The 23515-nt window shown below is 36.9% G+C and overlaps 2 protein-coding genes across 2 annotated transcripts; both read right to left on the bottom strand.

Moving 5' to 3' along the window:
• Positions 1 to 3095: 3095 nt before the first annotated feature.
• Positions 3096 to 12264, bottom strand: LOC112052497 (alpha-tocopherol transfer protein-like). The gene is made up of 6 exons (XM_024091600.2): positions 12091 to 12264; positions 7508 to 7658; positions 6917 to 7031; positions 5900 to 6034; positions 4899 to 5112; positions 3096 to 4342 (listed from the first exon to the last, which is right to left on the bottom strand). The coding sequence occupies exons 1-6, from the start codon at positions 12251 to 12253 to the stop codon at positions 4188 to 4190; spliced, it is 933 nt and encodes a 310-aa protein (XP_023947368.2). The 5' UTR covers positions 12254 to 12264; the 3' UTR covers positions 3096 to 4187.
• Positions 12265 to 16019: 3755 nt separating this feature from the next.
• Positions 16020 to 23515, bottom strand: LOC112052498 (alpha-tocopherol transfer protein-like). The gene is made up of 6 exons (XM_024091601.2): positions 23353 to 23515; positions 22268 to 22418; positions 20844 to 20958; positions 20143 to 20277; positions 18782 to 18995; positions 16020 to 17752 (listed from the first exon to the last, which is right to left on the bottom strand). Exons 1-6 carry the CDS (start codon positions 23513 to 23515, stop codon positions 17598 to 17600), a joined length of 933 nt encoding a protein of 310 aa, XP_023947369.2. The 3' UTR covers positions 16020 to 17597.

Below are 23515 nucleotides of genomic sequence, written 5' to 3'. Positions count from 1 at the left end.
TGTGTGCCTATTACAAGGGTGCAGGGTAGAATGTCGAGATTTTTCAAGGGTTTTTTTTATTTAACTACAAGTACGTTTGATCGTGATCTCGTCTGACGTGAAGTGGCGATGCAGTCTGAGATGGAAGCAGGTTTACTTGGAAGATGTACAAGTTAATGCCCTTACAACACATAATACAAGTAGGTCCTTTTTTCTACAATCTCACCTGATGGTAAGTGATAATGCAATCTAAGATGGAAGCGGGCAAACTTGTTAGGAGGAGGATGAAAATCCACATCCCTTTCGGTTTCTACAAGACAACGTACCGGAACACTAAATCGCTTGGCGGTACGTCTTTGTCGGTGGTAACTAGCCACAGCTGGAGCCTAGCCTCCCACCAGCCAGACCTGGACCAATTAAGAAAACCTCAATCGGCCCAGCGGGGGTTCGAACCCAGGACCTCCGTTATGTAAATCCACCGCGCATACCACTGCGCCACGGAGGCCGTCGAACCCCATACCTCTGACGGTTTATAAAGGCCATTATACCGGAACCAGTAGGGTAGTAAATAGCCAAGGCTGAAAATAGACTACCAAACTAATAATTACATTTAAAAAAAATTCTCAATTCTGTGATCTTTTTGCAAAATCTACTATTGTCACCTAGGTGTGTAACGCTCGATTCGCAATTATTCTGAAATCTTTAGATGTTGAGTATTGTAAAATACTGTAACTTTAATATATTTTTTTTTTATTTCCATGGAACAAGGAATGGAAAAATTCTAGTATCTAGTAAAAATTAAAAACAACAAAATAAAGTTAAACATTCCGAAACAAAATTAATAAACAATTTAACACAGACGAAGGATTTGCGGAAATAATTAACCTTAAACAAATCCGTAGGTCATATTCATAGTTAGTGCTTACGTAAATACTATTTCTACTAATTAAAATTATTTGGATAGCGGTGTGTAAAAATATTCAACAAAATTAAAAAAAAAAATATTTTCTATTTCATGCTTAAATAAAAAAAAAGCTTGTAAAGGTCACAAGGTTTTTTTTTCATCGACAATTTTGCACTTTACAGCAGTTTCTGATTCTGTGTATATATAATCTACGATACAAATATCGGACATCTGTGCCGATAACCAGGTAGTTTGCCATAACCTAAGGCTCTCTTTTGACGACCTCTCAATCGCAGTTGGTGGTGTGGTGGTGATGTGGGTCTCAACAGAGAGGTCCCGGGTTCGATTCCTAGCTTTTGACGGCCTCCGTGGCGCAGTGATATGCGCGTTGGATTTACAAGACGGAGGTCCTGGGTTCGATCCCCGGCTGGGCAGATTGAGATTTTCTTAATTTGTCCAGGTCTGGCTGGTGGGAGGCTTCGGCCGTGGCTAGTTACCACCCTACCGGCAAAGACGTACCGCCAAGCGATTTAGCGTTCCGGTACGATGCCGTGTAGAAACCGAAAGGGGTGTGGATTTTCATCCTCCTCCTAACAAGTTAGCCCGCTTTCATCTTAGACTGCATCATCACTTACCATCAGGTGAGATTGTAGTCAAGGGCTAACTTGTAAAGAATAAAAAAAAATAGCTCTAAGCAGTTTAGGTTATAACATTTTCTAAATGGACTTAGACATGACGATTGATCTGGCACCCGCACGTTAGATCCATGGAATGCTATGATAATATTATTCATCTCTCTACAAATGAAACAATACTACACCTACAAGTTTAATGATAGTAAAGATTTTGTTTTATGAAAGTGCAATAATTATTAATAAGGCGCAAAAATATAACAAAACACAAAAAGTAAAGTAAAGTAAAGTAAAAGTAGTACTTAAAACTATGTTCTTGTTTTAAGTTTTAAAATTTTAATACTAGGATTTTAAATCTTTTTCATAATTTTATTTAAAAAAATGCATATAAGACTTATCAGAATGATTTTATGACGGCTCTTCTAAATATCAGTTGGCTGCTTTGGATGTTGTAAATCGCCGAGTCAGGAGAATCATTGCATTGCAAAGACAGGCGTATATAGCCGTTATGGCCGTTAGGGGCGTGCCCACCCTAGAATGAACCTATGCCCACCCTAGGATTCTAGGCTACCGATATGGAATTCTATGATGATACTAATAGACATGATGTCGATGGCCAGGCCCACCCTAGGAAATATTTTTTTTTTTATTGTTTACAAGTTAGCCCTTGACTACAATCTCACCTGATGGTAAGTGATGATGTAGTCTTAGATGGAAGCGGGCTTACTTGTAAGGAGGAGGATGAAAATCCACACCCCTTTCGGTTTCTACACGGCATCGTACCGGAACGCTAAATCGCTTGGCGGTACGTCTTTGCCGGTAGGGTGCTAACTAGCCACGGCCGAAGCCTCCCACCAGCCATATTCCTAGATAATCCTAGATACGCCAATGGGCAAAGACTCATCTCGTCTGGCAAAGGTTCAAAGTCTTGACCATCACCGGAAGGTTGATAGTCTTACTGTCTATTTATGAAAGCTTATCTATTTGTTCTTATACACACATGGCTAGGCTACTTATGTACCCCTGTCACGAAGTTTGTGTTTCCTAATTCCTAAAATGGGATCTTTAAAACAAAACTGAAAAGGTATCTTCTAGGCAAGCGCTTAATGGCTTAATGCGAGTCTATTTTATATGTAACAAAGTGCTAAATATAGAGTACCGACTTAAAGATAGATTATTACGTACATAAGCATACGCACCGTTTCATATTTTATTTTTACCTATACCTACAGGTATTTTATAAAGTATTTAATAACTTAATGTTCATCTACTATAAAACGATTTAGAAGTAGACTTTTGTAAGCGAGCTTTTACCATGTCGATAATTTCGTTAGACCTTTAAAATTCCTTTTAGTTTCCCCTTTGACGATGGACAGTGAACCTTTAATAAAAGTGCCACAACATTCTTGTTATTAACAGTGGAGTATTCTAACAAAGCCTCCAATGATTATTAAAATTGCTTTCCTTTATTACTTGAACACACAATTGCAGGTGATCACAGGCGATGCTTCTACGCTCGGTTAAACCTCCCGGTGACGCCGCTGAAGTCCCTTTAAAGAGCCTTCGGTACTTACATAATCAGAAATCCTCCACTAGGTGGACCAAGGATATCAGACCGCTAGAGACCGTTGTGCTTGGAAGTCCATGCAAGAGATCTATGTCCAGCAGTGAACGTCTATCAGCTGTTAATGATGACTAGTCCTTTATTCTGACGATGCTAATGATACTGGACTACTTAACGTGCTCTCCAAGGCTCAGGGGTGTAAAAATAAATATGAATCTTGTAAATATTGAATGTTGTAATAATAATAAATATATACATATTCAAACGAATTACAGTAAACTTTCTTATCTTTTATTTTTTTGGTAGGTATTATGTAATTTTGTCATAAAATAAACATTGTATGACTTAATTATTATCTATTGGATATATAGATTACATACTTTAATAATGATCATAGTTGAAGAAATATATAAAAAAACTATACCATCTTGTTTAAAAATAATTTAGACTATTGTCTAAATCACAATCATAAGCATTGTCTACGAAAGTATTATATAGCCTGCCCCCCTAGCCAAGTGGCTCATCGATTCTCTTTCTACGATCGCTAACGCTTCGAAAACTAGAAAAATGTATGGAAACGACAGATCTTGATCACGTGACCTGTCGATAGCAAATGACATTCCAATACATCTTTCTAGTTTTCGAATCCTTAAACAGGTAAAATACGGGGATCTCATCACTCCAGTCAAGGTCATATTATTCTAAGCTAATACTAATGGAATAAATTAGTTTTTTTTTCCGCAACCTAGTAACTAAGCTTTTTATTTTTCTAGTAAGGCTATAATTACTAAACAATACGATTTAGATAATAATATTGTTTTTGGAGTTTACTCCTTAAGGATCGATTTTTCATAGTATGAAAAAAATATGGGCAGTAAAATTCGATAAACGAATGACAGCGTTACGTTTTTCTGTGCGCAACCTATTCTGCGCACCTTTCACCGTGCGCGCACGCCGCGGCCTGCTGCTCCTCGGTTGCGCACCTTTCACTATTCAGACGTAGATAAGACGTACATAGTGTATGGTGCGGGGCAACATACACCTATTTAGACAGTCGATCTGAAAGAGTAAACTCCATTCGTGCGTCGGAACTGACACACGCATTTTTTTAATCTACGCTCAGTTGTCTGAAGGAGCCAGGCATTCCTACGCATTGTTCGTTGAATTTGTCGTCCCGCCGATAGTTTTCGTTGGTACAGGCTTTCTGCATCTCTTTATAATGCTTAAGGTAATTTTCTGAACTTAATTCTGCTTTTAAGTCATCTGTGAATAAAAAAAAAACAGGTGTTACTTTGTTGATTATGTCGTATATAAATAACAATAAGTTCTATTTACATTTGATAATGTTTGTATAAATATAACTGTTAGGTGTGATAATTAGGTGTGAAAATGACTGGAATTATTTGCGTGTTCACAGAGGTGTAACATTTCCCAACTCTAAGTTGCAACTGAAAATTGAAAAACACAATTTCATGTTTCAACTCAGGATTCGAACTCATGATCCTTCAAATCCTTTATTCTATTCATTATTTATAATCATAGGGCACACTAAAAACAGATAAGTGAACGATAGCGCCACAGTCATGAAATTGCGTTATATTCATTTTAACACAAAACTACTAAACCGATTTCCATGAAAATTAAACAGGACTAATCTAGAAGTATAATCTTTCAAACGAAAAAAGAATTTTCAAAATTGGTTAAGAAATGACGAAATTATAAGGTAACAAACATTAAAAAAAGAAAAAACATACGCGTTGAATTGTGAACCTCATCCTTTTTTTTGAAGTCGGTAAATAATAGGGCAAAATCTACTTACCACTGAGTTCAAGTAATGATTTCGCCTGGCCACCATAGTCAGAGGGTAGTATATCTTTAGGTATGTGTTTGTGTAACGTGTCCACATTATTGTGGACATGGATGCGCTCGGCAACTTTCTTGTTTAGCGCTGACTTGAACAGATAAACCACAGTGTCTATCGCTTTTGATGTTGTTATAAAGTGGATGCCTTTTATACGCATACCGTAGCCTTCCTGAAAAAAAAAACAGATAGTATGAAATATAATGTACATTAAATAATCTATGGTAGGTAATATTGTAGAGCTGATGAGTTTGTTTCTTTGAAAGCGCTAATCTGAGGAACTACTGGTCCGATTTAAAAACTTCTTTCAGTGTTAGATAGCCTATATAACGTGAAAAGCTACCTATAGGCTATATATTATCACGCTAAGACTAATAGAAGCGGATGATCAACGAAGAATGTTTCAAAATCAGGGGATATGTTCCTATTGTGAGCTAACGGCTAACGGTTAAAGTTTCTAAAAAAATTCATGTATGACAGAATAGAGATGATGACAGTTTTTTAAATTGTATATAAATTAAGAGTACCTATGCTAATAATAAAGCAATTTTGTAAAAGTTTTCCCTGTTAGGGTTCTGCGATCAATACTTTCGGAGCTACAGGTATTTAAAGGGTCAGATTTGCAGCGCTGTCACGGATCCCTGAAAATCGCCCCATACAAAATGGTACGAATTAATGACGTCTTAGGTACTTAATGATCATTAGATTTGTATGGGCGTTCAAACAAAATTACTAATATCTTTGTTATTTGTGCGTTTATGTTTATAGAAAATGTCACATTAAATGTTAGGAAGCTTAAACTGTATGAATTTTCATTTACTTACGATAAAAGATTTTGTAATTTTATAATAATGATAGTATATATTACCCCGTATTCCTACGGGAACGAGCACCACGCGGGTGAAATCACGTGGCGTCAGCTAGTTATAAGATATTATTAGAAGAACAACACGACATACCATAACGATTGCTAAAACTTGCTGCATTTCAACTAAATTCAATGCTTTTATTAACTCTATAAGGTTTGCTTCTCTGTAATCGAAGATCACCTCTACGCCATTTAAATAGTCATTACATTGCATGTACTCAGCAATCTGTAAAATAATTATTATAAAAAATATTAATCATATACTATGAGGAAAATAATAAATGTCAGTAATATGTATTGTTACTCAATAGATGAACAACCACTCGTAGTAATTATATAAACATAATCACTATCAATAGGGTAATTCACTAACGTTGACGTATGTTAGTTGGCATTTTTTTTTCTGATTGTGTAAGTGCCGTAGGCTCCTTATGGGACCTTAGCGGCGTCACCGGGGGGTTTGGGCGAGCGCAGAAGCATCGCCTGATGGGGCCTGAAGGCAGAAGCAGAGTAGATGGGCGGAACGACTCTCTAAGGGCGTCTCCTCCGAGACTCGGACCTCGGCTTAGAAGGCCGTTCGTTAAGGGTGTTTTGGCCTGAGTGTAGGTATCAGTCCGGGCGCCCCCGAGATCGTGAGTTAAAAAGCCCACGTCTGGGTGACGTCAGATATCGGGGACCTCGTCTTCCGAACGAACACGAAACGAACCCTAGGCGTTCGCCATTTGACGGCAGGGGGATCGCGACAAGATTTACGTAATGGTGGCTTGATAACTGATACCGAGTTATAGTTAAGGTTAAAATTGTCCAAAATGACTCCTAACATTGAATCCATTTGCGACAAAAAACAAGGACACCCATAACATTATTATTACAAAGACTTTTGTTTTGGTACTGTATGTTTATTCAAATAAAAATCTTATTTTCTTTGAATAAAAGGTAACACATAAAACAGTCTAATTATTATTTTTTTCTTTTTTTTTGGGGGGGGGGGGGGGGAAGTTCCATTGGTTAGTAAGGGCTATCACTTGGAAATATTAACAGAAAGTTTGAGAAACCCTGCTATATATAATTAACGACTTCCTAAACTTATTTAACCGTAAACAATTACCATAATAAGATATCTGTAGAAATCCATTAGACCCCCATCGATTTTTTTGGCTTTATTATTTGTGATTATCACCCGGTAGTGGTCTGGGGTCATTTTTGATGGAATTCCAGTAACTCTGTAAAACAAAATATTACACATAACTCTTTTTATCAGATCAGATGTTTGAAACGTACTGAGTTAGTAAATATATCTATTACTAAAATTATAATGCTGCAGAATTTATTTGTTACGTAGGTATAATGTGCTAACCTTAGATACTATTGTTCGAATAATAAAATCATCATCATCATCATCATCATCATCATCATCATTATGATTATCAATCCATATTCGGTTCACTGCTGACCTCGAGTCTCCTTTCAGAATGAGAAAATTCTCTAGTATACAGGTTTTCTCACGATGATTTTCCGTCACCGTTTAAGACACGTAATATTTAATTTCTTAAAATGCACACAACTAAAAATTTCGAGGTACATGCCCCGGACCGGATTCGAACCCACACCCTCCGGAATTGGAAGCAGAGGTCATATCTACTGGGCTATCACGGCCTAAGAACAAATTAGAAGAAATAATATGAATTAAGCTACTTACAAATCATTTAATAGGGGCTTTTCCAAATCGTTTAACGGCTCAAAATATTGGGGCAGCAGAGTCCGAAAAGTAGCTATTTTATCTAGTTTCGCCTTTGCTCTTTCCACGGAACCCTTGCTTATGATAATAACCCTCTCCAAATAATTTGATGCTGAAAATAATTTATATTAATAGACCGAGAGTCAGCCATAGCCAATGATAATTTTATACTATAGAATGGTTACGTCCCAACAAAGTCACTGCAAACGGTGATCCGAATTTAGCTACATCACTGAGCGTACACATGCACAATTTTGTCTATTATTTCCATTATATTATATATATAATAGAAATAATAGACAAAATTAACGGGGCATCGACTATATACTACTTCTGATAACGGAGAAGAGAGAAGAAGAGAGATTACACTGAACTACTCAACCAACCGGCTACAGAGTGGCAGAGCACCTTAACCCCGTAAAGCGCACCGCCTACGCCCCATTTTAAAGCAATATCGTTATCGTTTCCTGTTGGTCGAGCGCCGCCACGTCAGGCATGGTGGAAACCTTTTACAGTCTTATTTATTTAAACAGTAAATAAATAAATCTCAATTACATGAAAACCTGATTCTAATATTATCGCAATAATTAACGTAGATTTTGCTTTCCGTTGAAATAACTCACTCGGCGACATATATATAGTTTTTACACTTCCTGAACATATACGATATTCCTGATAGACGATATTTCTATAGTAAATGTTTAATTAGCGTTCGTTGTTTAATAAGTGACTAAATGAAATGAAGTTGACGGCCTCCGTGGCGCAATGGTATGCGCACTGGATTTAAAAGACGGAGGTCCTGGCTTGATTGAGTTATTCTTAATTGGTCCAGCTCTGGCGGGTGGGAGGCTCTGGCCGTGGCTAGTTACCACCCTACTGACAAAGACGTACAGCAAAGCGAATTAGCGTTCCGGTAAGATGTCGTGTAGAAATCGAAAGGGGTGTGGATTTTTATCCTCCTCCTAACAAGTAAGCCCGCTTCCGTCTTAGTTTGCATCATCTCTTACCAGGTAATATTGTAATTAAGGGCTAACTTGTAAAGAATAAAAAAAGAAAGTCAATTTTCCACATTTGTCCGCCTCAGTTTGAATGCGCTAGTGGCCCATCTATACATATAAAATATCATTGGCCATGGCCAGCTGGATATCGATTCTTGTTCTTTATACTCGTCGATGTAATATTGGCCTATATGTCAATAACAACGACGTTTGCCATTCAAACGAACGATGTCCCATCGCTGTAACTATACAGAATGCAGGGCCTGATATATTTTTAGGAAGGCTGGAAGCTTGTCAACAGTGCGCCTATCATAGGTAAGTACAGTAGGTAACCAATTATGGAGTTTGTATTGTGTTTGTATTGGCTTTGGAATTTTGGATGATAGCAAAGTTTAAGGATCCAGACCCCCAACTGTCATAAAATGTGGTGTCGATATCCTACTGATAATATGATACTACTAATATTATAAACGCGAAAGTTTGTATGGATGTTTGGATGTATGTTGGGATGTTTGTTTGGATGTTTAATTTGGAATGGAAATAGATTTTACTGTGGATTATTTTACTTTTTATCCCGAAAAAACCATGGTTTCCCGAGATTTGCGAAAACTGATGATTTTGATGATATGAATGTTTGTTACTCTTTCACGCCTCGACTACTGAACCGAATTTGCTGAAATTTGGAATGGAAATATATTTTACTCTGGATTAACACATAGGCTACTTTTAATCCCGAAAAAATCCATGGTTCTCGAGGGATTTGTGAAAAACTAAATTTCACGCGGACGAAGTTGCGGGCGTCTGCTAGTCTATATCTATACTAATATTATAAAGAGGTAAAGTTTGTAACAATTCTTTGAAATGGGGTAATCTTCGGAACTACTGGTCCGATTTTAAAAATTCTTTCACCAATAGAATGCTACGTTATCGGGGAGTGCTATAGGCTATATTTTATATTTCTTTCGTATATAACTACTGAGTTATCGCGGGTTTTCTCTTACAGGTCTGACCGAAAAACTTACTTATTCGCATGCGCTGCCTCAACCATTGCGTATAACTGAAATAAATGTATGGAGGCTTTTTGAACCTTTAAAAGTTCTACAAAAAAGTCCGCGACACCATATATCTATCTTTTATATTTTAGCAGATATAGTACCTTTAGTACTTTAATAAATTATTTAAATTTTAAACTAAGGTTTACGTCATTATTTACACAACTAAACTTAAATCCTTATCAAAATAAATTATTTAATAATCACAAGGATATTATAGAGATAATATTTGCCCTTTACAGTATGTTAATTAGTTATATAGTTTCGGAGATAATACAAAATTTCTGAAAGTTGCAAAAATGCCGCTATATGACGCCCCGCGGTTTCAATTACATGGTACCAGTTCCCGTGTGAATATGAGGACCAAACATAGCCTATGACACTCGCAAATAATGTAGCTTTCTATTGGTAAAAGAATTTTCCAAATCGGTCCAGTAGATCCAGAGATTACCCCCGACAACCACACAAACTTTACTTCTTTATAGTATTAGCATAGAAGTCGCTTGGGAAATTATAGTCTTTTGGTCATTGCACCACGCACAAAAGGCTGGACCAATTTTGCTGAGGGTAGGGATAGAATAGGGGTAGGGAAGTGGTAGGATAGAGGTAGGGTAGGGATAATTTAGGGAAAGTGTAGGGTAGGGTAGGGTACGGATAAGGTTGGGGTAGTGTAGGTTAGGGGCAAGGTAGAGGTAGGGGAAGGATATGGAACGTATAGGGTAGGGGAGGAGTAGGATAGGGGTAAGGTAGGGTAGGGGTTGGGTACGGGTAGAGTAGGGTTAGGGTAAGGTAGGGGTAGGGAAGGGTTAGGGTTAGCGGTAGGGTAAGAGTAAGGTAGGGGTAGGGTAGGGGTAGATTAGGGGTAGGGTAGGATAGGGTATGGATAGGTTACGGGTAGGGTTAGGGTAGGGGTAAGGTGGGGGGAGGGTAGGGTTAGCGTTAGCGGTAGGGTAGGAGTAAGGTAGGGGTAGGGTAGGTTAGGGTTGGGTAGGTTTACGAGCAGGGTAAGGTAGAGGTAGAGAAGTTTACATCAATTTTTACGCGGACGAAGTCGCGGGCGTCCGCTAGTCATTTATAAATTTATATTTACACAATCATGCAGTAAGCAGAAGTAAAATCGTGTAATTAAAAATGCATTTTATGATGCAGTTATCTACTATACAAATAATATTATTATCCTGCACAAAAGGTTACGTTTAATTTTTGTATGCGTGTGCTAATTACCTTAAATTACATCTTGATTGTTTAATTAATTACTTATTAGCATCAAAATCATATATATCCGTTTGGCATATGATTTGATTTTTTATAACAACAAATAAGTGTTTTTTTTTGTTAACTCGAGATCGGTTTTGGAGAATGTGAGTGATTCTTTATTTATTTTGTTTATCATACAGGAGAGCCCAAACACACAAATACACATTATCCTACATTCTGCTCACTGTTGAGCACGAGTCTCCTCTCAGAATGAGAGGGATTAGTCCACAACGCTGGCCCAATGCAGATTGTCAGACTTCGTACACAGGTTACCTCTCGACGTTTTTCCTTTTTTGTGTCTCACACGTGATATTAAATTTCTTAAAATGTAATTTACTGAAAAGTTGGAGGTACATGCCCCAGACCGGATTCGAGCTTACGCCATCCGAATCGAAGGCAGAGGTCAGAGGACGCATACGGGTTTTACAAGGAAAATTTTTAAGAGAATGAACGTTTGTATGAAAACGCAACCAAACCAAATCTTCTTACAACAAAAAAATCTATCCCTATGGGACCGGTCAATATCATCATCATCATCAGCATCATCATCATCATCATCATATCAGCCGATGGACGTCCACTGTAGGACATAGGCCTTTTGGGACTTCCAAGCATCATAGTCCTGAGCCGCCTGCATCCAGCGAATCCACTGCGCTTTCTAGTGCGGGGACGCCATTCCAGCATCTTGGTACTCCAACGTCCATCGGCACGTAGAGCCTAGAGCGTCGAACTACGAGTATGTGCCCCGCCCATTGCCACTTCAGCGTGTCGCGTTGACTTCGGTTCTTCTGCGTATCTCGTCATTTCTGATTCGATCACGCAAAGATACTCCTCGCTCGTTCCATCGCCCGCTGTGTGACTCTGAGCTTTCTTATGAGGCCCATAGTTAGCGACCAAGTCTCAGAACCGTAGGTCATCACTGGCAACACGCACTGTTTGAAGACTTTTATCAAATTTGACGGTCGCGTGGCGCAGTGCATCCACAATTGGAAAATATTTGTGTGATGAGCATGGGTGTTTTCCAGTGTCTGTGTGTATTTATACATTATATAAATATTTATATGTAGTATATAAATGTATATGAATATCATAATATCAACTATCTTAGTACCCATAACACAAGCTACTCTGTATGCTTACTTTGGGGCTAGATAGTCATGTGTATTGTTTAAGTATATTTATTTATTTATTTATTTAATATAACACAGTATATAGTGCTTATTATATACCTACTTACAATAATTTTTCTTAACAATATGATCCTGTTTCTTGAGCCAATCTCGTAAAATGGTGATGGCTTCCTCCATTCTCTCCAATTTATCCAAGTCATACAGTTTTCTTATAAATAACAGTGTATCGGAATTGTATTCCAATATCGGATTAAAAGGAATGGACTCCATCGCTACCGCGGTCAAGCGAAAAGTGACAGACCTTAAGACTTAAGTACGTATATATTATAAGACGAAGGTAACGCTAGGGCATAGTGCACACAGCAGTAACTAAAAAGGATCCGTAAGTAAACCGATTATACTGATAAGTTTACATACTATATTAGATACTAGCGGACGCCCGTGACTTCGTCCGCGTGGAATTTAGTTTTTCACAAATCCCTCGGGAACCATGGATTTTTCCGGGATAAAAAGTAGTCTATGTGTTAATCCAGGCTATAATATATCTTAATACCAATTTCAGCTAATTTCGTTCAGTAGTTGAGGCGTGAAAGAGTAACATACATCCAAACATAAATCCAAACATCCATACAAACTTTCGCGTTTATAATATTACTAGCTGACGCCGCGCGGTTTCACTCGCTTAGTTCCTTTTCCCGTAAGAATATGGGGATAATATTCAGCCTATAGCCTTCCTCGATAAATGGGCTATCTAATACTAAAAGATTTTTTCAAATCGGACCAGTGTTTCCGGAGATTAGCGCGTTCAATCAAACAAGCAAACAAACAAACTCTTCAGCTTTATAATATTAGTATAGATATGTAGGATAGGAATTAGGATTATGGTAGAACTGAATCTATCCAGCGTAGAAGTACTATTGCAAAAAGGAATGTAATTAGTTAAAAAGTTTATCTCTATCCAACTTCAATTTAGCCTCTCTAGTCTTTAGCCAACACAACTAAAGACAAAAGAGATTGTTTATTTGAGAAAGGTTGGCAAACCGACATCTTCCAATGTAGCCACAATAAGAAAAGTTATATACTTGCGTAGGAAGTTGAATCATAAAGAAATGAAAAATCTTCCAGTGCAGAGCTCTTGCGAGTAGAAATTATTTTTGATTTAAAATTATTCATAAAAATTATTATTTTGTTTCTGTAATTTTTTTTTCTGTTACCATTATAATTTATTGTTTTAGATGGTTCTATGTATTTTGTGTTGTATGTAATTTTTTTATTACTAAAATCTAGCAACTTTTTATTAATTCATATACTGAGAGTGTAATTGTGACTCTTAATAATTTGAATTAGATGGGTTTAATTTAATATGTGTGTTTCTTTATTTTTTTTTTTATTCCTTACAAGTTATCCCTTGCCTACAATCTCACCTGATGGTAAGTGATGATGTAATAAGATGGAAGCGGGCTAACTTGTTAGGAGGAGGATGAAAATCCACACTCCTTTCGGACACACACGGCACGTAATCGCTTGGTGGTAACTAGCCACGGCCAAAGCCTCCCACCAGCCAGACCTGGACCAATTAAGAAAAGCTCAATCGGCCCAGCCGGGGATCGAACCCAGGACCTCCGCCTTGTAAATCCACCGCGCATACCACTGCGCCACGGAGGCCGTCAATATTAGCAATATGTGTAACTCTAGCCACAGAGATGACAGTAAAATTGTAGACATTCCTAACAGTAGTTACTTTACATTAAATTCTCCGTCAATTATTTTTCGTTATTTATTATTCTGATAGAATGACTTGGACTCTTCGGATGGTGTGCTCTAGCCTTAATTAAGTCATAACAAGCTGGTGACTGCAACTTCATTTGAGGGCAATTACAATTACAAAAAGATAGGTACAAAAGCCAGCTATGCCTGTAACTGTGGTCCATTTAACTGAGTCTCAAAATTCATCAAAATTCATCTAACTTTTTTATGTTTTCAAACTGATTTTCTATTTAAACTTCTATTTTATAGTGGCAATGGGTTGATTTTTGCAAAACCGCAACACAACCTTATTTATTGTTTGCGGAAAAACTTAAATTGCTATAAATTTGTGCAAAAATTTCAAGATCTGTAACAAACAACCTCACGTACTATTAAATGTGTATCAATAATATTTTTTATTATTATTGCAAATGTAGATGTAGGTAAATAAACATAATGCTCACTCAGCGTGTCAATTATGTACCTACTTGCGTCAGGTATAGCATAATCAGTGATCAAACAAAAAGTTATCAGCTTTTTATAAATACCATCTCCCTGGGACGAATATCTTAGCAATCCATGGATTCACCGTGCGGGTGCCGGGTCCATCGCGTGGTAGAGAGAAAAACTCCGAGCAAAGTCCAGGACTTGTGAGCTGGTTAAGGAATTCCTTGATTATACCTAAAGATAAATTACGATAAGACGAACCTACCCAAGATAGCACACGCACTGTTTCGTATTTTCTGTTTTAACTATATAGACTACAGAGGTGTTATAGAAAGTATTTAATAATTCAATTATCATCTACATAAAACGACATAAAAATAGCCTTTTGTAAACGAGCTTTTACCATGACGTCGGTAATTTCGTTAGACCTTTAAAATTCCTTTTAGTTTCCCCTTTGACGATGGACAGTGAACCTTTAATAAAAGTGCCACAACATTCTTGCTATTAACAGTGGAGTGTTCTAACAAAAGCCTCCAATGATTACTAAAATTTCTAGGCCGGTATTACTTGAACACACAATTTTAGGAAACACTCAGCATCCTCTGCGTTCCTTTTAGAAGCGGAGTTCTTTGTGGCAGAATTCGTTTGGAAAACACTACTTGTTTAAGAGCCTGCCTTAGCCAGAAATACTTACTTAAATTAAAACCTAAAAGTTTGTCAACCTGAGCTCCTAATAAGCAGCCAATCTTATCAGCGGATAGAGAGATTGTGATATTAATTTCACAAAGTACACGGAATGTCTTCTTGGTCGCATTCTTCATTGCTGAAGGTCGTGTCCCCACTGCAGTCCATTTGATGCGTTGCTATCAATTCCCCTCTACACAGTCCGGTCCTCAGGTTTTCTAATGGCAGTAGTTTCCCCTTCACCTTGCCCACCACTATTATTTTATCCAGGTTATCGGGAAGGCGACGGGCTATATGGCCATTGTTACTCAAAATCCTCTGGTAACATACAGTTGACATGGAATAAGAGTCAGAAATATATCGATATCAACTGAGGATATCAATTAATAAAACACCATCCATACTGATCCAATGCGGGTTACCGGGTGATATTATATCTTAAACGACCACTATCAGATGTTAATGAAAGAACAGATGAGTCCAAGACACGGGGGTGTAACACCATCTACTTCCCAACTTTGGGCTTTAGAAGCCAAGTGACCTAGCTAAATTTATCGTGCATAATTTAATTGAAGAAAGGGGTTAATCAGTTCCAACAAAAATGTTTATTTATCACAAAACATACAACAACTTAACAATAATTTCCACCTTTTTATTTGGTACGTTTTATTTTTTTAATATAGTTGAATATTATAAGACATAATACTCGTTCATATTCCGTGGATAGGTTTTTGCGACGCTTGTATTTAAGACTTTGATTCGTGTATTCATGTGTCTGACACATTAAGTCATGTATCAGGTGACCCAAGAGATGGCGCTTGGCCCAAAACACAAGAATTTATATTTATGTAAAGTTAAGTTTGAGTTTAGTTCAAAACCCCTGAGATAAGAGCCATGTTACAGTAGGTATAGGTAGGTATATTAAAATCACTATAAATTAAACCGTCATTTCCATATTTGCACTCGACTGTTAATGATTAAAGTGCCGTGTTTACGATTGCCGATCAAGGTATGCACTAGTTAACATATTGGTAACCAATTAACCAACATAGGTAAAGTCTTGACCTGATAAGCATTGACAACCTTTCCTATGCCTTTAGTCGCGTATGAACGCCACAGATTGATTAATTATTATTGAATAATAAGACGTTTCGTATAACAAAAGGCGCCTATTTATTGAATTAATTGACAATTTTTCCGTTTATACAATAATAAGTCTTACAAAAACACTGAATGATATGAAATAGTACATCGGACTCAACTATAATGCGATATTATTGCAGGTTGTGCAATACACTCTTACCTACATACAGCTTTTTATAGACAGTCGTTTTTATGTTCTGTCAGACGACGATGATGAATAGTGCAAAATAATAATCCAATATAATTAAAATAAAATTTCTTATCTTTTAAATTTTTTGTCATTATGTAATCATGCCATAATGCAAACATTATTTGACTTAACTTTTATGCATTGAGTAGGTACTTAATTAATAATCCAAGTATAAGAAAACTATTACTTACTACCTGCACAAAATTTACCAAGATTCAACCACCCAGATACGAATAATTTCTTTAAATTGACAACATACGAGTTTTTTGTATGAAATACCATCCATCCTGACCATCAGTCACCAACCTGTATCTATGTTCTGTCTATGATAGTGTGAAACAAAAATATACTTCAGTAGTTAGTTCCTTACAAAACTTTATTCCACCTTTCTTCAATTACAAATTAAATTATAATATATCTAGTGTTACACTATTTCTCAAAACCACGTTTCTTCGCGACACTTTCAAAGAATGATCTATTTTTCCCCTTCTTTCACCACTCACGTCACCATAACCCTCCATTTTTCCGTTTGGCCGCCAAACGTTCCTATTGGTTATTACAATAAATGGCGCCTTTTGCAATATCCAATCATATCAGACCTGTCATTCTCATTTCATAGACTACAGATTTTATCCACAGAATATAAAACAGAGAACAAAGAGTACTTTTTTTTATTAATCATGAAAATAGTAATAAAGCCTAACCAGAAATATTAAACCTGGATTGGGGGCACAAATATTATTCAGCGTTGAAGTCAACTGTTGAGTTTCTTGCCAGTTTCTTCTCAGCAGAACCTGCTTTCCAAACCGGTGGTAGAATCTTTACAAATAGCCTACTGACGTGCTTGTAAACTGAGCCAGCCTACTTGAAATAAATGATTTTTGATTTTTTTTTTGGACATCGCGGTTTTTTGGAGAACTGGGTGGTTTCGAAGAGTAAATCTTACCCCTCCGGTCATGTTGATGTGATATCTTCTTATGGGAGGGTAAACTACTTCGTAACTTAACGCGTTACGTCACTCTTTCTCTCATGCACACAGCAGGTTTAAGTTACCACTTCTGTTCACACACACACGTTTTTTCTCTTAAGCTTATTTGTAGTTATATGTGTGTCTACTATCAAGTGAGTCAGGAGAGGCTTAGAGGCATTGCCAGCTTGCCTATGTAAGACGCGAGGCAACCTTTTACCCTGGTTATGTTTTGCATCCCCTAAAGTGGAGGCCTTTTGGCCTATGGGGTTCTAGTCCATTGCCCCGCACAGACTGCGATGCTCCCCATTCCCTATTCTGCGCTGCTAATAGAAGAAACTAGATCCCCTTTTCATCCCGCAACCTGGTTAGGTTTCTAATTTTTCTAGTTAGGCTATTATTACTAAGCAACACGTTTTAGTTAATAGTATTATTTTTTAATCTACGCTCAGTTGTCTAAAGGAGCCAGGTATTCCCACGCATTGTTCGTTGAATTTGTCGTCTCGCCGATAGTTTTCATTGGTACAGGCTTTCTGCATCTCTTTATAATGCTTAAGGTAGTTTTCTGAATTTAACTCTGCTTTTAGGTCATCTGGGAATTAAAAAAAAAATATATCAGTTGCAACTTTGTTGTTTGAAAGTTGACAGTTGACAGTGTTTAGACAGACAGGCAAGTGACATAGTCAAGTACACGGTTTAGGGGTCAGAAATACACGACATCAATAATTAATAAAAGTTAAGGATTCCATAAAAAAAACTTCATTTAAAAAATATGTATTTTTTCAAATTATCCAAACTTCAATAACGTTGTTTTGTGACGTCACTATGTTAATTGATTCACTAAATGTCAGACTAATTGTTAGCTAATATTTTTGTCAAACTCTCCGTTTTTAAGGGATTTGTTATAGTGACGTCATGAAACAGTTAAAATATAGACCATCATGGCTGACAGGTGTTTTGGCTTGCATTGTCAAAAACATATTTAAAAACTAAAATTTCCATGTAATCACGCCTCAAAATAATATTTTTTTTAATCTAAGAGAACGATAAAGAACTATTTAAGACCATTTAAAAAAAGTGTCAACTAGCCTATTCTATACAGGTGTAAAAAATAGTCTGAGATGGATATGAATGACATCGCTCGATCTCGTGTTGGCTTGTGCCGACGCTAGGTGGCGCGACTTTTTTCCGTAAAGAGTAGGGAGTTAGACATGAGTAGCCATCAGGTGGAAATGACTGGCGATATAAGTCGCTTGCCGCACGGTCTAGCTCATTCTTGCCGTAACGTTCGATCCTTCCGCACCTTTTGTTGGACATTTTCGTTATTTTGGGATAGGCGGGGAGCGTGACTTCAGTGGAAAAGGGGAGTGTTAGTTAGGTATCAAGGGACCCCTTAACCCTACATATAACGATCACTAGTTCGTGACTCCAATCAAGGTCATTCTCTGCCATTATAGGGTCTTATTTGGTTACAGTTTGATTTGTTAATTAAGTATTTCTGACAAATGTTGTGAATCATAACCTTTTTTCGACATTGGTTTTCTTATTTTTGTAATCATTTCTGAGTCTGCTAAAAGTAGTGACTATTCGACTAGGTATAAATAGGGTAAAGTTTACTTACGACTTAATTCAAGTAATGATTTCGCCTGGCCACCATAGTCAGAGGGTAGTATATCTTTAGGTATGTGTTTGTGTAACGTGTCCACATTATTGTGGACATGGATTCGCTCGGCAACTTTCTTATTTAGCGCTGACTTGAACAGATAAACCACTGTGTCTATCGCTTTTGACGTTGTTATAAAGTGGATGCCTTTTATACGCATACCGTAGCCTTCCTGAAAAAAGAGATAAGAAATTTAAAATTTTGAAAACCCCCGAAGGTCCTGAAATTATTAATTACTTTCGATCTAGTGTAATCGCCGCGTTGCAACGACGCCGCCACTTTTAAATTTACATGTTTTTAATCAATAGTGTAGGAAATAGTAGTTTGAGACGGATATGATGTCGCTCGATCTCGTGTTGGCTTCAGTGTTCTCGTGGCATTCGAGCCGTCCGCATCTCTTGTTGTGTTTTTTATGGGTTACTTAGGATAGGCGGGGAGAGTGACTTAAGTAGAAAAGGCGGGGAGTGTTTGTTAACAGTCAAAGGTACCTTTAAGCCTACATACAACGTTCACAAGTGCGTGACTTCACTCAAGGTTATTCTCTGCCATTCTAGGGTCTTATTTTGGTTACAGTTTGATTTGTTAATTAAGTTGTCCTGACAAATGTTGTGTATCATAACCTTTGTTCGACATTAGTTTTATTTTAATTTTGTAATCACTTCTGAGTCTGTTAAAACAGGTCATCAATATTCTCTTTGATGGTTATTTTTTCCGCTTTCACTCAACCGATTTTCATCAAACATGTCTAAGAACACTCGCACATAAGTCACCTTTAATACGTAAAAACTAAATTGAAATCGCTTCATCCGTTTGGAAGTTATGGTGCCACTCTGCATTTTAAGTATCGTGCAATCATCATCATCATCATTATCATTATCAACCCATATTCGAATCACTGCTGAGCTCGAGTCTTCTCTCAGAATGAGAGGGGTTAGGCCAACAGCCCGCCACGCTGGCCCAATGCGGATTGGCAGACTTCACATACGCAGAGAATTAAGAAAAGTCTCTGGTATGCAGGTTTCGTCACGATGTTTTTCCTTCACTGTTTGAGACACATGATATCTAATTTTCTTAAAATGCACACAACTGAAAAGTTGGGTTGAAAAGTTGGAGGTGCATGCCCCGGACCGGATTCAAACCCACGGAAGTCTGCATCACTGCCGTATTCCGTGCGCTCTATCTGGCAATTTTACTTTAATGTGTATTTACCCTATAAAATAAAGTTCCCAATAACCTAATGATAACTTATACGCACGCTCGCATCTTCGTCGTACCTGATCACCGATGTTTTAAATATTATAAAAAAAAATAATACATACCATTATGATTGAAAAAATTTGCTGTATTTCTACTAAATTCAAAGCTTTTATTATTTCTAAAAGGTTTGAATTTCTGTAATCAAGGATCACCTCTACGCCATTCAAATAGTCATTGCACTGTATGTACTCAGCAACCTGTAAAATAATAATTATTATAAAATAGTCATTTTCGAAGAGCCTAGGGGTGCCAAGGTGCTAAAATGGCGCAGAAAAACGCAGTGTTGGTCGACCCCCCACCAGGTGGATTGACGACATCAAGCGAGTCGCAGAGATTCGCTGGATGACTATGTCCTGCGGTGGACGTCCATCGGCTGACATGATGACGATGATGAGTTATTTTCATCTTCATGTTTTTTTATTCTTTACAAGTTAGCTTCTACAATCTCAGCTATCAATCAATGATGATGCAATCGAAAATGGAAGCAGGGTATTGTTAGGAGGAGGATGAAAATCCACACCACTTTCGGTTTCTACATGATATCATAGCGGAACGCAAAATAACGTAAATAAAAACGTACATCTTTGCTGGTTGGGTTTTAACTAGCCACGACCGAAGCCCGCCACCTCCCTACCTACCCTATCGGCAAAGACGTACCGCCAAGCGATTTAGCATTTCTATCTTAGATTGCATAATCACTTACCATCAGGTGAGATTGTAGTAAAAAAAACTTAAATCTATTTTATTTACATATAATTTTTACCATAATAAGATATCTGTAGAAATCCATTAGTCCCGAATCAGCTTGTTTGATTTTATGGTCTGTTATCACCACCCGGTAGTGATCAGGAGTCAGTTTCGATGGTATTCCGGTAATTCTGTAATAGTACATTATGATATAAGTGCGTTAAGTTGAAATTATAGCCGAGGCGAAATTGCAAGCTCGAGCCGTAAGCAAGAGCTTTAGTAAGGAAGCAGAGGCTCTAATTATCAAAGCGCTCGTACTCGAAACTCACTTTCTGAAAATGTATTGCATCTATTACCCCCAGTGACGCCGTAGTGGTCCCACATGGAGCCATCGGCACTTACTCAACACGAAAAAAAATGCATCTTTTTCTGTCTTCCATATGATAGCGAACATTGTATGATTTGCTCAGATAGAGAAGTGTGTGTGTTTTTTATAAGGAAATGCACCAAAAACAGCCAGTTTTACTAATAAAGTATATTCATATTTTTGTGTTTCTGTTACAGATAAATGGTTGTCATTTAACGTCAAAACTATTAAAATGAAAGAATTCAATGTTAAGTTTTGCAGGGTCCAGTAAAAATGACCACTCTTACATCAGCTATCAGGTGAACACGTGTGAACCTTACCTTACCTTATCAGTCAATAGACGTCAACTGCTAGATTCGACAAGACAATTCGACCGGATCGGTTTTTTTGCAGGATCCCGCATGCAGAATGCTCCTGTGAACGCTAGCATACAAACACTTTCGCGATCAAATGGGATCCTGCAGAAAACGGGATCCTGCAAAAAACTGATCTGCCGTCTGAAAGGGGCCTAACGTTTACGCGGACGAAGTCACGGCGGTTTTATTCTCACGGGAACGAGAGCTACACGGGAAAAACCGCGGGAGTCAGTTAATAGGGTAGTTGACTTATATCAAATTTAAAATACACAATATTTATTTTGTGTATTACATAGAATAAGGGTCCGAAAAATATCGATTTTATGATTAATAAAAGTTAACGATGTCTTACACAACTTAATTAATTAACCATGTATTTTTTTTAATTTTCCAAACGCCAAAACCGCTGTCTTCCATTTTGTGACATCACAATATTACTTGATGTACTAAACGTCAAACTAATTGAGTAGGTAATATTTTTGTAAAACGCTCCGTTTTTATGGGGTTCGTAATAGTGACGTCATGAAACAGTTTGAAAATAGACCATCATGTCCGACAGGCGTTTTGGCTCGTATTGTCAAGAACTAACTTTTACATGTATGTTATCACGTGTCAAAAATATATGATTTTTTTTTCAATCTAGTAAAACGATAATAAACTTTTTATGACCATTTAAAAAAACTGTCAACTAGCCTACTATAAATATTTTTTTTTTTAAATATTGTCTTCAAGAAAATTAAAAACGAATTAGAAGAAATAATTCATCAAGCTACTTACAAATCATTTAATAGAGTCTTCTTCAAATTGTCTATCGGTTCAAAGTACTGGGGCAGCAGAGTTCGAAAAGTAGCTATTTTATCTAGTTTCGCCTTCGCTCTTTCCACGGAACCCTTACTTAAGATGATGACCCTCTCCAAATAATTTGATGCTAAAAAATATTTTTTTTTTTATTAAAATTAGATACATAGGTACCTAGTGAGAAGCTTTTTATGCGGCTTACGTTAGTCTGAAATGGCAGAAATCATCACGTATCGCAATAGCTTCGAACAAAGTTTAAAGTAAGTATTATAGTTTTTTTTAGATAGCATGAGGGTGACAGGTCGTTTCACTCTTGAAAGTTAGCCGCGATTCACGATAATAGTACGTAATACGAACGTCATAAGGCAACTGTCCCGTACCCATGCTATCTGAAAAACACTTTAAGAGGTTGATTTTTAAGAAGGTACGCTCACTAATTTATGTATAATTTTACAAATATATATATATTACCTTTTAGTTGCAGATAAATAAATTTCAATAATTAATTTATACTCAATTCAAAATAAAAAATAAACACCACCGCTAGCGCCATCTAGAATCTATACTTATAATACGAATTCAGTACATTTTGTTCATTCTGTACATTTAAGATATTTTGAAATATTTTTTGGGGGGCATTATATAATAGATAAGCTAAAAATATTTTTTTTTTCGATTTTTTGTCTGTCCGTGTTTATTTGTCAAATAAAACTTGGTACGTTTTAAGACCATAATACGGAAAAGGTTATAGAATACTTTTTATTTCAAAAATAAAATAAGAAGCGGGTGAAGTAGTGGTTGAAAGTTTGTATAGAAAGTCCTAGATTTTAAGAGTTACAGTTTTAAAAATTTATTCATAAATCTTAAAAAAAATACGAAATATAATGGGATTTAAATTTTTTTTTAATTCAAACTCAAAAGTGGTGAAACAGGGCTTGAAAGTTTATATTGATTTCCACGCCGATGAAGTCGTGGGTGTCCGCTAGTTTAAAATAAACAAAAAACGAAGAAGATTCCGTGAAGCTTGGGCATGTTGTATCTATACCTACTTAATATTTACTTACAATAATTTTTCTTAACTATATGATCCTGTTTCTGGAGCCAATCTTTTAAAATGGTGATGGCTTCCTCTATTCTCTCCAATTTGTCCAAGTCATACTGTTTCCTTATAAAAAACAGTGTATCGGGATTGTATTCCAATATCGGATTAAAAGGAATCGACTCCAT

Source organism: Bicyclus anynana, chromosome 8 (assembly GCF_947172395.1).
Source record: "Bicyclus anynana chromosome 8, ilBicAnyn1.1, whole genome shotgun sequence".
NCBI lineage: Eukaryota > Metazoa > Arthropoda > Insecta > Lepidoptera > Nymphalidae > Bicyclus > Bicyclus anynana.
This window is presented reverse-complemented; position numbering and strand designations above follow the sequence as displayed.